General features: G+C 44.9%; 1 protein-coding gene across 4 annotated transcripts in view; it reads right to left on the bottom strand.

Annotated features, from left to right (window-relative positions):
* The window catches only part of RUNDC3B (RUN domain containing 3B), a 596,000-nt gene that overhangs the window by 206,815 nt on the left and 374,372 nt on the right, over positions 1 to 14,813 (bottom strand). For all 4 annotated transcript variants that reach the window (XM_063921483.1, XM_063921484.1, XM_063921482.1 and 1 more), the window contains one exon: positions 10,847 to 10,932. In XM_063921483.1, the coding sequence (XP_063777553.1) occupies positions 10,847 to 10,932 (86 nt within the window). The remainder of the gene's footprint in view (positions 1 to 10,846; positions 10,933 to 14,813) is intronic.

Raw genomic sequence — 14,813 nt, 5'->3', positions numbered from 1 at the left:
CTAACGGACAGCCCATATTGCCTGCCAATCCAAACTGACACGCCCCCGCAACTCACACCCACCGCTGGTTACCGCAGAAAGGGACAGATGTACTAAGCCTTGCAGAGTGATACGGTGGAGAGAAACTACCAACCAGTCAGCTCCTAACTGTCATTTTTCCAACACAGCCGGTAACATGTCAGTTAAAAGCTGATTGGCTGGCACTTTATCTCTCTCCACTTTATCACTCTCCAAGGCTTAGTACATCTCCCCCACAGTCCAGGCCCCACTACACAGCCGGATGTCACTCACTGTAGCTGTCCGCCCTTCCTACTGTACTCCTCTCCAGTCTCCACCAGCACCTGCAGACAAAACGGGCCTCTTCCCAGCCATCTGTCAATCACCATCAGCTGCCACTCATCAGACTGGACACCATATCTGCTAATGTTTGAATGCAAGAGCCCTAATAGCCACCAAAAGCCAGGACAGTGCCCAGGGCCAGACAAACAATGGGGCAGATGTATTAACCTGGAGAAGGCATAAGGAAGTGATAAAGCAGTGATAAACACACCAGCCAGTCAACTCCTGTCAATTTGCATATTGGAGCTGATTGGCTGGTGCGTTTATCACCTTGCGTTTATCACTGCTTTATCACTTCCTTATGCCTTCTCCAGGTTAATACATCTACCCCACTGGGCCAAATGGAGCTATAGCTCCAGGCCTCCACATAAAATGAGGCCATCATCATAACAGTATGATGAAAACAAGCTACCTACCTGTCCACATGGTCGGCCATAAATCATAATTCTTACAATTGGATTTCTAGTTTTCTCACAAAATTCTGCAATTTTTCTTTTTTTATGTATTTTGTGAGACAGTGCGTCTGATAGTGTGGGGGTGTACACACCCACACGGCACTGACCACACCCACACAGAATCGGGGGAGTGTACAAGGAGCAAAAATAAGATTTTACTCACCGGTAAATCTATTTCTCGTAGTCCGTAGTGGATGCTGGGTACTACGTAAGGACCATGGGGAATAGACGGGCTCCGCAGGAGACTGGGCACTCTAAAGAAAAGATTAGGTACTATATCTCGTGTGTACTGGCTCCTCCCTCTATGCCCCTCCTCCAGACCTCAGTTAGTGAAACTGTGCCCGGAAGAGCTGACATTACTAGGAAAGGATTTGGAATCCAGGGTAAGACTCATACCAGCCACACCAATCACACCGTACAACTTGTGATAATTATACCCAGTTAACAGTATGGACAACAACTGAGCCTCATTAAACTGATGGCTCAGAACAAAAAACCCTATAGTTAAGCAATAACTATATACAAGTATTGCAGAATTCCGCACTTGGGACGGGCTCCCAGCATCCACTACGGACTACGAGAAATAGATTTACCGGTGAGTAAAATCTTATTTTCTCTGACGTCCTAGTGGATGCTGGGTACTCCGTAAGGACCATGGGGATTATACCAAAGCTCCCAAACGGGCGGGAGAGTGCGGATGACTCTGCAGCACCGAATGAGCAAACTCAAGGTCCTCCTCAGCCAGGGTATCAAACTTGTAGAATTTTGCAAACGTGTTTGATCCCGACCAGGTAGCAGCTCGGGAAAGTTGTAAAGCCGAGACCCCTCGGGCAGCCGCCCAAGAAGAGCCCACCTTCCTCGTGGAATGGGCTTTGACTGATTTAGGATGCGGCAGTCCAGCCGCAGAATGTGCAAGTTGAATCGTGCAACAGATCCAGCGAGCAATAGTCTGCTTAGAAGCAGGAGCACCCAGCTTGTTGGGTGCATGCAGGATAAACAGCGAGTCAGTTTTTCGGACTCTAGCCGTCCTGGAAACATAGATTTTCAGGGCCCGGACTACATCCAGCAACTTGGAAGCCTCCAAGTCCTGAGTAGCCGCAGGCACCACAATAGGTTGGTTCAAATGGAACGCTGATACCACCTTAGGGAGAAATTGGGGACGAGTCCTCAATTCTGCCCTGTCCATATGGAAGATCAGATAGGGGCTTTTGCATGACAAAGCCGCCAATTCTGACACACGCCTAGCCGAAGCCAAGGCCAAAAGCATGACCACTTTCCACGTGAGATATTTCAACTCCACGGTCTGAAGTGGCTCAAACCAATGAGATTTTAGGAAATCCAACACCACGTTGAGATCCCAAGGTGCCACTGGGGGCACAAAAGGGGGCTGAATATGCAGCACTCCCTTAACAAACGTCTGAACTTCAGGCAGTGAAGCCAGTTCTTTTTGAAAGAAAATAGACAGGGCCGAAATCTGGACTTTAATGGATCCCAATTTTAGGCCCATAGTCACTCCTGACTGTAGGAAGTGCAGAAAACGACCCAGCTGAAATTCTTCTGTTGGGGCCTTCATAGCCTCACACCAAGCAACATATTTTCGCCATATGCGGTGATAATGTTTTGCTGTCACATCCTTCCTAGCTTTTATCAGCGTAGGAATGACTTCAACCGGAATGCCCTTTTCCATCAGGATCCGGCGTTCAACCGCCATGCCGTCAAACACAGCCGCGGTAAGTCTTGGAACAGACAGGGCCCCTGCTGTAACAGGTCCTGCCTGAGAGGCAGAGGCCAAGGGTCCTCTGAGATCATTTCTTGTAGTTCCGGGTACCAAGTCCTTCTTGGCCAATTCGGAACGATGAGTATAGTTCTTACTCTTCTCTTTCTTATTATCCTCAGTACCTTTGGTATGAGAGGAAGAGGAGGGAACACATAAACCGACTGGTACACCCACGGTGTCACTAGAGCGTCCACAGCTATCGCCTGAGGGTCCCTTGACCTGGCGCAATATCTTTTTAGCTTTTTGTTGAGGCGGGACGCCATCATGTCCACCTGTGGCCTTTCCCAACGATTTACAATCAGCTGGAAGACTTCTGGATGAAGTCCCCATTCTCCCGGGTGGAGGTCGTGCCTGCTGAGGAAGTCTGCTTCCCAGTTGTCCACTCCCGGAATGAACACTGCTGACAGTGCTATCATGTGATTTTCTGCCATCGCCATCCTGCTTCTTGTGCCGCCCTGTCGGTTTACATGGGCGACCGCCGTGATGTTGTCTGACTGAATCAGCACCAGCTGGTTTTGAAGCAGGGGTTTTGCCTGACTTAGGGCATTGTAAATGGCCCTTAGTTCCAGAATGTTTATGTGTAGGGAAGCTTCCTGACTCGACCATTGTCCTTGGCAGTTTCTTCCCTGAGTGACTGCCCCCCAACCTCGGAGGCTTGCATCCGTGGTCACCAGGACCCAGTCCTGTATGCCGAATCTGCGGCCCTCGAGTAGATGAGCACTCTGCAGCCACCACAGCAGACACACCCTGGCCCTCGGGGACAGGGTGATCAGCCGATGCATCTGAAGATGCGATCCGGACCACTTGTCTAACAGATCCCACTGAAAGATCCGTGCATGGAACCTGCCGAATGGAATTGCCTCGTAAGAAGCTACCATCTTTCCCAGGACTCGCGTGCAGTGATGCACCGACACCTGTTTTGGTTTTAGGAGGTCTCTGACCAGAGATGACAACTCCTTGGCCTTCTCCTCCGGGAGAAACACCTTCTTCTGTTCTGTGTCCAGAATCATACCCAGGAACAGCAGATGCGTCGTAGGAACCAGCTGCGACTTTGGGATATTCAGAATCCAGCCGTGCTGTTGTAGTACTTCCTGAGATAGTGCTACTCCGACCAACAACTGCTCCCTGGACCTCGCCTTTATAAGGAGATCGTCCAAGTACGGGATAATTATAACTCCCTTCTTTCGAAGGAGTATCATCATTTCGGCCATTACTTTGGTAAATACCCTCGGTGCCGTGGACAGACCAAACGGCAACGTCTGGAATTGGTAATGGCAGTCCTGTACCACAAACCGGAGGTACACCTGGTGAGGTGGGTAAATGGGGACATGTAGGTAAGCATCCTTGATGTCCAGTGATACCATGTAATCCCCCCTCTTCCAGGCTTGCAATAACCGCCCTGAGCGATTCCATTTTGAACTTGAACTTCCTTATATAAGTGTTCAAGGATTTCAAATTTAGAATGGGTCTCACCGAACCGTCTGGTTTCGGTACCACAAACATTGTGGAATAGTAACCCCGTCCCTGTTGAAGGAGGGGAACTTTTATTATCACCTGCTGGAGGTACAGCTTGTGAATTGCCGCCAGTACTACCTCCCTGTCCTGGGGAGTAGCTGGCAAGGCTGATTTGAGGTAACGGCGAGGGGGAGACGTCTCGAATTCCAGCTTGTATCCCTGAGATACCACTTGTAGAACCCAGAGATCCACCTGTGAGCGAACCCACTGGTCGCTGAAGTTCCGGAGACGGGCCCCCACCGCACCTGGCTCCACATGTGGAGCCCCAGCGTCATGCGGTGGACTTAGTGGAAGCAGGGGAGGATTTTTGTTCTTGGGAACTGGCTGTATGGTGCAGCTTTTTCCCTCTACCCCTGCCTCTGGGCAGAAAGGACGCGCCTCTAACCCGCTTGCCTTTCTGAGGCCGAAAGGACTGTACTTGATAATACGGTGCTTTCTTAGGCTGTGAGGGAACCTGAGGTAAAAAAGTCGACTTCCCAGCTGCTGCTGTGGATACGAGGTCCGAAAGACCGTCTCCAAACAATTCCTCACCCTTATAAGGCAAAATTTCCATGTGCCTTTTAGAATCAGCATCACCCGTCCACTGCAGAGTCCATAATACTCTCCTGGCAGAAATGGACATCGCATTAATTCTAGATGCCAGCCGGCAAATGTCCCTCTGTACATCACTCATATATAAGACTACGTCTTTAATATGCTCTGTGGTTAGCAATATAGTGTCCCTGTCAAGGGAATCAATGTTATCAGACAGGGAATCAGACCACGCTGCTGCAGCACTGCACATCCATGCTGAAGCAATAGCAGGTCTCAGTATAGTACCCGAGTGTGTATACACAGACTTCAGGATAGCCTCCTGCTTTCTATCTGCAGGCTCCTTCAAGGCGGCCGTATCCTGAGACGGCAGTGCCACCTTTTTTGATAAGCATGTGAGCGCCTTGTCCACCTTAGGGGATGTCTCCCAGCGCAACCTATCCGTTGGCGGGAAAGGGTACGCCATTAGTAACCGCTTAGAAATTACTAGTTTCTTATCTGGGGAACCCCACGCTTCTTCACACAATTCGTTTAACTCATCAGATGGGGGAAAAGTCACTGGCTGCTTTTTCTCCCCAAACATAATACCCTTTTTTGTGGTAACCGGGTTAATGTCAGAAATGTGCAACACATTTTTCATTGCCGTAATCATGCATCGGATGGCCCTAGTGGGTTGTATATTTGTCTCATCCTCGTCGACACTGGAGTCAGACTCCGTGTCGACATCTGTGTCTGCCACCTGAGGTAGCGGGCGTTTTTGAGCCCCTGACGGCCTCTGAGATGCCTGGGCAGGCGCGGGCTGAGATGCCGGCTGTCCCAAAGCTGCGTCATCGAACCTTTTATGTAAGGAGTTGACACTGTCGGTTAATACCTTCCACATATCCATCCACTCAGGTGTCGGCCCCGTCGGGGGCGACACCACATTTATCTGCCCCTGCTCCGCCTCCACGTAACCCTCCTCATTAAACATGTCGACACAGCCGTACCGACACACCGCACACACACACAGGGAATGCTCTGACTGAGGACAGGACCCCACAAAGTCCTTTGGGGAGACAGAGAGAGTATGCCAGCACACACCACAGCGCTATATAATCAGGGATTTACACTAACAAAAGCGATTTTCCCTATAGCTGCTTTTATATATAGTTTTGCACCTAAATTTAGTGCCCCCCCTCTCTTTTTTACCCTTGATGTCTGGAAACTGCAGGGGAGAGCCTGGGGAGCTGTCTTCCAGCGGAGCTGTGAAGAGAAAATGGCGCCGGCGTGCTGAGAAAGATAGCCCCGCCCCCTTCTCGGCGGACTTCTCCCGCTTTTTTATCTGTATAATGGCGGGGGATTATGCACATATACAGCTTAAAAGCTGTATTATGTGTCAATTAGCCATGTAAGGTACTCTAATTGCTGCCCAGGGCGCCCCCCCCCCCCCCCCAGCGCCCTGCACCCATCAGTGACCGGAGTGTGTGGTGTGCATAGGGAGCAATGGCGCACAGCTGCAGTGCTGTGCGCTACCTTAATGAAGACCGAAGTCTTCAGCCGCCGATTTCCTCCGGTTTCTTCCGTCTTCTGGCTCTGCAAGGGGGACGGCGGCGCGGCTCCGGGAACGGACGATCGAGGTCGGGCCCTGTGTTCGATCCCTCTGGAGCTAATGGTGTCCAGTAGCCTAGAAGCACAAGCTAGCTGCAAGCAGGTAGGTTTGCTTCTCTCCCCTCAGTCCCACGTAGCAGTGAGTCTGTTGCCAGCAGATCTCACTGAAAATAAAAAAACTAACAAATACTTTTCTTTCTAGGAAGCTCAGGAGAGCCCCTAGAGTGCATCCAGCTCTGGCCGGGCACAGATTCTAACGGAGGTCTGGAGGAGGGGCATAGAGGGAGGAGCCAGTGCACACCAGATATAGTACCTAATCTTTTCTTTAGAGTGCCCAGTCTTCTGCGGAGCCCGTCTATTCCCCATGGTCCTTACGGAGTACCCAGCATCCACTAGGACGTCAGAGAAAGGCAGGATTGCTAAGGTGGAGGATGGAGGATTGCTAAGGTCTGTAAACACTCATGCACTGTAGCCGCACACAGACACAGCAGCAGGAATCATCCACAGCAGTGAGCATAATTCCCATAGACATTGTTGTATAATAGATCAGAGACACGGAACACCAGTCACCAGATTACACTTCAGGAAGTATAAAGTATAGACACTGGCACTGTCTAGGTGACCTGTGTGGGGAGTAGGAAGGGTATTCTGTATCTCTCTGGCTAATCTGTGATACATGTGAGCAGTCCAAGCTTCCAGCAACGTTAGGGTACACTAGGGCATCTAGTGTATCTCATTTATTATAGGAAAGTGTGGTGAAGCAGGGTAATAATAGAGAGGTGTAGAACTGCCGCTTCCTTCCCCCTCTTGCCAGTCACCAGAGCACATAACTGTGTTAGGCAGCTGCAGCAAAGCCCACATTGTCACGGAGAGTAACTAACCGCTAACCTCAAAGCCCCTTAATAAAATATCCAAACCCACACTATTCACTAGGGTCAGACAATCAGGTTGGCTATGGTTAAATCCCATTCACATAGCTCCTTCCATGATAAAAGAGATTGGGCATCCACAGTGAGGTATGGTAGTAGGAACTCATACCTCACCGCGGATGCCCAATCTCGTCTGATCTTGGAAGCCAAACGGTGGTGGCCCGGGTCAGTACCTGGAAGGGTGACCTCCAGAGAATACCGGGTGTTGTAGAATTAGCAGCTCTGACCTAATGCTAATAGCAGGATCACCACTTCTCCTGCCTAAATTGTAGTTTTGAATTTTGTGTCCAATGTTTGGTTGTTCCCCAGATGCAGATTGACCTATTGAGGTCTAATAAATACAAAAATCTTTTGTACTGGACCAAGTGAGAGGGTTTTGGTACTGAATGTGTCCAATTTCCCCTTTTAATCCATAACCTAATGTGGATGGACCAGAACATACACCTTTTTTAATCATCCTTTTCTGTTGTGTGTTAAACGTTTTTGTTGTTGCTGGATATAAAATATTTTTAACAACTAATTAAAAGTTATGTCTTAAGATATACAATACCTCACATTTTCTTTTATTGAATAAGAGTGCGCCCACACTGGTGCAGAATCACAAACCCAGAAACGCAGTGGTCGGATCACATGCGACCACACCAACCCACTGTGTCCCCCAGTTTTTGACAGGGAGATCCGTTCTGCAGATGTGTATAATATAATAAATATTTTTTAAAATACTTTTTAAACTATATTAAATAAAACATTTAAAAAAAACAACAATGTTATGAATGTTTTTGAAAGGAAAAATCGTCAGTTAAGTGGTTAAGGGTCATGGCATAAACACAATACATACATGTATAAAGTCGCTTACAACAGTAATAAGTTATGCACAACACTGTGCTAAAGTGTTATTTTATCAATTGTAAAAACCTAATTTATGTAATTAGGCATGCAGCACACGAAACAGCATTCCCTGCATCACTGTGACACCATCAGCTGCCTGTGATTTTGCTGCTGCCATCAGCACTTCCACAGTCTGCGTCGCTCTTTGGCTACTCAGCCTGGGTTTTTGATGTGTTGCAATTGTAGCAAAATGTTTCTCATATATTGCGATTGCAACGCCCACGACACACCCACTACACAACTGGCATCGCAGAAATTGCATACCCATCCCTAAGACACGCCTCCGCCACACCTTTTTATCGTCGCTAAATGCGTTCGCTACTTAGTTCGCAGACACCTACTGTATGTACGATCATCAAAACAAGGCTTGGCGCGTGCATTGTGTATGGCTGTATTGCATACACAGTTTTCCGGTAATCGCTCATCACGGGATAAATCGCATTTGCAACTGATGTTTAATGAGGCCCTCTGTTTGCAGGGTTCCGTGCTGGTGACTAGCCTGGAACTCTGCCTAGCAGCAGAGAATTAATATGATCTCAGCTGGCCATGGCCGAACAGAACAAAAAGTATCTATAAAAAGGGCAATAATAAAGGTAATGTCTTTTACGAGCTTTTGTAGAGTCCGTGAAAGGTATTCTCAGAAAATGAAAAGAAAGAAGCAATTACAGAACTTTAGTATGACAATAAAGTGGTTTCCACAAATAGCGCAATTGCCAGGGAGCGCCTTTTCCCTGTACTCCACACATATTGGGGTATATTTACTAAGGTTTGAATTTTTTTTAGAAATGGAGATGTTGCTCATAGCAACCAATCAGAACAAACAACGACAATCAGGCGCAATAATATTAAAAATAGAAAATATCTGAATGCGATTTTAATATGAACTTATTATTATGCTACACCTTAATATGCAATCTGCTTTGCACAATTTTAGGATATTAACACAAGAAATACGGTGTTTTACCACCAATAAGGCGCACAAAATAAATTTCACTATACATTTATTTAAATACAATAATTAAATCCCATATTATATAAAAGTAGTAATAGTATATATACTATATCACAGATTTTCAATATAGCTTAAAATCAATCAGAACTAAGAGGTACATTTACTAAGCAGTGATAAGAGTGGAGAAATGAGCCAGTGGGGAAGTGCCCCTGGCAACCAATCAGCACTGAAGTAATATCTATAATTTGCATACTATAAAATGATACAGAGCTGCTGATTGGTTGATGGGGAAATTTCTCCACTGGCTCACTTCTCCACTCGTATCACTGCTTAGTAAATGTACCACTAAATGTTCTCAGGAGTGCACTCCAAAGTAGAAAATATATTAGCCAGTTTCAGCAGGGATCAGTGTAACTCCGTGCTGCTGAAAGGGTATAATTACATGGTCCGGATCAACGGAGCTTCAATCAGAGTGCACGTCCACAAAAAGGTAACAGCTCTTGCGCGTTTCTCCGCTCCTAGTTGTCCGGCGGTTTCGTCAGAGGGAAACGAAACTGCCAGACGACTGGGGGCGGAGAAACGCGTAAGGCTGTTACCGTCACGTGGACATGCACAATGATTGAAGCTCCATTGATCCGAACCTCGCAATTATACCGTTTTACCAGTACGGGGTTACACTGATCCCTGTCACCTTGCAAACAGGATTGTGTACCGCTTGGTTTCTGGTCTGTATAGTGCCTAAAGTCTCAAGGGTTATTAGCATGTGGGTGGTAGCACCTCCCTTAATAAATCAGTATAATAAATATATGAGTAACTATTTAAAATGATCTATATTGCAGTGAGCTTGGTGCTTTATATGCAGTGACTGCCTTGTCCTGGGTCAAAAAAGAAGATAGATAAAATAACAGAAAAGAAGGAACGGCACTTACTAGACACATTAATGTTCCTAAGAGCAGATAGACTTATGTTTTGATCAGCTCTCTCCGCCATGCACGGTGGCAGCAGACAGGATGGATCAGATATCTATAGGGTTCTTAGATGGGACAAGTCACCCGGCAGCAGTGTTCTGGCATCCTTTAGTCACATCACTGTGCCAGGGTTCAGAACAATCAGATTGTTTAGTGCTTTTACCCAACTCTCCCTTTCTATGTAGATTCATGTCTCTTCTACAAAGGCCTGTGCGGATTTGTCTGAGATCCAAGACAGCAGCTAACTACTGTATACTGAAACCTACATAGAAAAATACATCAGACAAAATCAAAAAATATAGGCCCAGATTTATCAAGCCTTGGAGAGTGATAAATAGCACGGTGATAAGTACCAACCAGTCAGCTCCTAACTGTCATTTTTCAAACACAGCCCATAACATGTAAGTTAGGAGCTGATTGGCTGGTTCTTATCACCGTGCTATTTATCACTTTCCAAGGGTTGATAAATGGGGGCCTTGGTTTTTAAAGTTTTATTTAGTAAAACAATTAAATCATCGGCGGGATGTTATGGAGTCCGAGATCGCCGGAGCGCTTTTTAAAGGGACAATCACTTACAAGGCAAAACCATGCCTTGCAAGTGATTGTCCCTTTAAAAAAAAAAGTCAGAGATCAGCCGGCACCCCGCACCTCCGGCGATCTCAGACTCCAGTACATTCCGCCGCATGTCCGTATTTATATATTGTTTTTCAAATATTCACAATAATTTAATTAATAATCAGCCCAAGGTAAAGAACACATGTAGATTTGTATATGTAAAAATGAGGGCCTGATGGTCTAGATGAGGGCAAATGCGAGAACCCACTGCCAGCACAAGGGCAATGTATTCCATTGATGATGTTGGCACAAATCATTTATTATCATTACTAGAATGAAATTTATACAACCTTGTTGTTTTATAATCTCTCAGTGCCGCTGTAATATACTCGGACAAGCGTTTTTCCATGAGCGCAACTCGGATCCAGGCCCTGCCCTGAAGCAAAACAGTACACAATTAAATATAATGAACATAATAGATAAATGGTTATTTCACAGAGAGAATGGACTAACTACCTACAAAGCACTTAGGGTAATTTACAAAGAGCAAAACAAATGCAGTGCAGTGGAAAAATACTATGGGGGGTATTCAATGCTTGTCGGAAACTGCCAGGTCTTTTAGGTCGGAAGGTGTTTTGACCTATTAAATCATCCCTCTGTTTTTCCAACCAGTCGGGAATTCCGACATGTCGGAAAACACGTGGATCGGCGGATTAGCTGCGGATCCACATGTTTTGATGGATTCCATTACCAAATCCGAGAGCTTTTGGCCAAGTTTCCGACAATGTCAATCAGACTTTAAAAAAAGTCGGATTGGCATTGTCGGGAGTGGCTACTGCACGGTTGGATCCTTTCCGTCAGACAAGCATTGAATACCCCCCTATTTAGACAAAAGTGATTGGACTCTGACAGCATATTCTTTTGGTTTGTGATATGTATTTTTTAGTAAATTTAAACATTTTTCAAAATAGTGCTGTGTAACTTATAGCCACACCAACGTTCTTTCCTTTTTATTGTAGGTTTGTTTTTCTACTAAGCAGCCGTTTCCAGTTTTCAGTTTAAGGGGTCTAGGTACTAAAATTTGGAGAGCGGTAAAGTGGACAGAGCTAAAGTTCCAACCAACCAGCTCCTAGCTGTCATTTTTCAAACACAGCCTGTAACATGGCACTTAGGAGCTGATTGGCTGATACCTTGGCCCAAATGTATTAAGTCTTAACAAGAGATGAAGTGGAGGTGGATAAAGAGTGATAAATGACCGGTCAATCAGCTTCCTAACTGACATGTCACAGGCGGTGTTTGAAAAATGACAGTTAGAGCTGATTGGCTGGTACTTTATCTCTCTTTATCTGTCTCCACTTTATCTCTTGTCAAGGCTTAATACATTTGGACCTTTATCTCAGTCTACTTTATCGAAAAAAAGTTGTCAGCCAGTGAGGCATCATCCATATTGGATGTACTATATATACTTTTGGCCTACATGGAAAAGGTTACCTAAAACATACTGCATGTCTGACATCTATGCCATTGCTCCAGAGACAACCACCATTCCCCCATGTAGAAACAATTTTAGGGGAACATTTACTAAGTGGCAGGTTTAGAAGTGGAGATGTTGTCCATAGCAACCAATCAGATTCTAGGGACTGTCTACTCTTACCAAAGTCATTAATGCTTGCTCATGGTGTGCTCCTCATCCACCATGGGAGCTATCCTATGGTATAGATCGATCTCTTTCAATTTGGGCACCGGATAAAAATGGCATTTGAGGTACAACAATGACATAGTGCAGTGGTTCCCAAATGTTTTTTGAATCATCGCGTCCTAGTGCATTAGATTTTTTTTCGAGGCACCCCTAGGCCAAAAAAACTAAATGGTTCAGGTTGTCTGCGCTACAATATAGCATACATAGTATATTATTACTTTTCACTATTTTTATGAATTTTCGGCAGGATGTATATCACCGGGATAGCAGGATTTGAGAGACAGGCAATTAAATAGTTGAAAACGAATAATGAGATCGTGATTAAGCCTGCGGATAAGGGGGGTGGGGTAGTCATCCTCAATCGAGAAGACTACCACCAGGAAGTCCTTAGACAGCTAACTGATAAGGAGACCTATAAAAAGCTACGGGGAGACCCCACTAATATCATCCAAAAGAAATTAGAAACCTTTTGGCATTATATACCACTTTGGAAGTATTAACCGAGGAAGCAGGATTTGTCCGTTTGGATAAACCTGCTATCCCGGTGATATACATCCTGCCGAAAATTCATAAAAATAGTGAAAGGCCACCTGGACGTCCAATAGTAGCAGGGGTTGACTCCATTACATCCAACTTATCCTCCTTTTTAGATCATAAAATTCAACCCATGGTATATTTAACAAAATCATACATCAAGGACACCATTACGGTGATCAATAGGTTGGAAGAAATTGAATGGCTACCACACTATATATTGGTGACGGCTGATGTCACCTCTTTATATACTATTATTCAACATTCTTTAGGCTTGGAAGCAATCAAGTATCACTTAGGTAAACATCAGATTAATGATAAGGAACAAGAATTTATATTAGAAGGTATTGCTTTGATTCTTAATAACAATTTTTTTTGGTATGAGGGAGACTTCTATATGCAGATGTCCGGGACAGCGATGGGCACTAGGCTGGCACCTAGTTACGCTAATTTATTCATGGCCCATTGGGAAGACCTACAGGTCTGGGCGGGACATCCATGGAGTGCCAGCCTAGTGTCCTGGTTCCGCTATGTGGACGATATCATGTTCATATGGGGAGGCACGGAGGGGGCATTACAGGATTTCTGCTCCTTCTTAAATTCAAATGACAAACATATACAATTAACTTTTGAAATAAGTAAATTGTAAAGTAACTTTTTGGACCTTACAATATGTCCGGAGGGTACTAAATTAATCACAAAAAATTATACCAAACCAACAGATTGCAACTCGTATGTTGATTTCAATAGCAATCACCATGGTAATTGGATTAAAAGTATACCTAACAGTCAGTTTCAAAGACTCAGGAGGAACTGCTCCATGTTAGAAACATATGAAGAACAAGCAGATGTCATGGAAAAACAATTTTTAGATAAAGGATTTGAGCCGGGGATGATACAAGGTGCAAGACAGAAATGCAGAAAGATGGACAGACGTATGATGCTACAGGGTATAAATAGGAAAAATAATGCAATAAGGAGGTTCTGTTCATTACCTCCTACACCTCACAGTACCGACAGGTAGAAATAATAATCAAAAAACATTGGGCCATTCTCAAAAGAGACCCTCTTCTTAAAAATGCTATTACATATCATCCTAAATTTGTGTACAAAAAAAGCAGAAAACCTAGGTTCCAAATTGGTTAGAAGTGCCCTGCCTATACAAAAAATGACCACTAGAATTACCTCAAAAGGTTTTTATAGATGCGGCCAGTGCACTATGTGCAAAAATTGTAAAACTCCAAATAAGGTGAAAAAATATGAATCGAACATAACTAAGGTGGAATATTCAGTTAGGGATTTTATTACTTGCAACAGTAAAAATGTCATATATCTTTTAGAATGTATATGCGGGACCCAGTACATCGGTCGAACAAGCAGAATGCTAAAAGAACGTTTATCAGAACATGTACGAAATATGTTAAAAGGGGAAGAATCTCACTGCATTATCAGCCAGACCCAGGCAGAACGGAGAAATATTGTAACACCTGCTTGGTCACATAATTGTTACTGTGTCAGAATGGGAGTGTGATATTGTATCAAACATTGTCTCTAGGAATTGGAGGTCTTAGTATGAAGAAGGGTTTATTATTTGCCCTGTAGTGATTATCATTACTATTAGAGGTAGTATATATACCTGCCTTATAGAAGTGGTAATAATATACTATGCATGGAATATTGTAGCGCAGACAACCTGAACCATTTCGTTTTTATGCTGTTTTTACTGCGGGTAAAGGTGTAACCCGATCAGGTTGTCAGCTGCATTGATTAGAAGCGCAGATTGGAAACATTCCATTTTCTCACCCCTAGGCCAAAGTTTCTTTCTGACGAATGCAGAAAAAAATATCCAATTAGGTAAACTGTGTTTATATGTCATCCTTAGGGCCAGTTATGTGGTGAGGGACAGGATTCACTTCTGTTTGTCCACATATTTTGTGATTGGCAGCCACCAGCACTGGTTTTGCCCACTGCATAGACCATAAATAATTTGAATTGATCCTGCACCACCAAACCAGGGCCTCTATACAAGTGCCCCGAGACCCCCAGCATAGGGTGTTACTCATCTGTCACATGCATTAAGGTGG

The sequence above is a fragment of the Pseudophryne corroboree genome, chromosome 5 (assembly GCF_028390025.1).
Source record: "Pseudophryne corroboree isolate aPseCor3 chromosome 5, aPseCor3.hap2, whole genome shotgun sequence".
Classification (NCBI taxonomy): domain Eukaryota; kingdom Metazoa; phylum Chordata; class Amphibia; order Anura; family Myobatrachidae; genus Pseudophryne; species Pseudophryne corroboree.
This window is presented reverse-complemented; position numbering and strand designations above follow the sequence as displayed.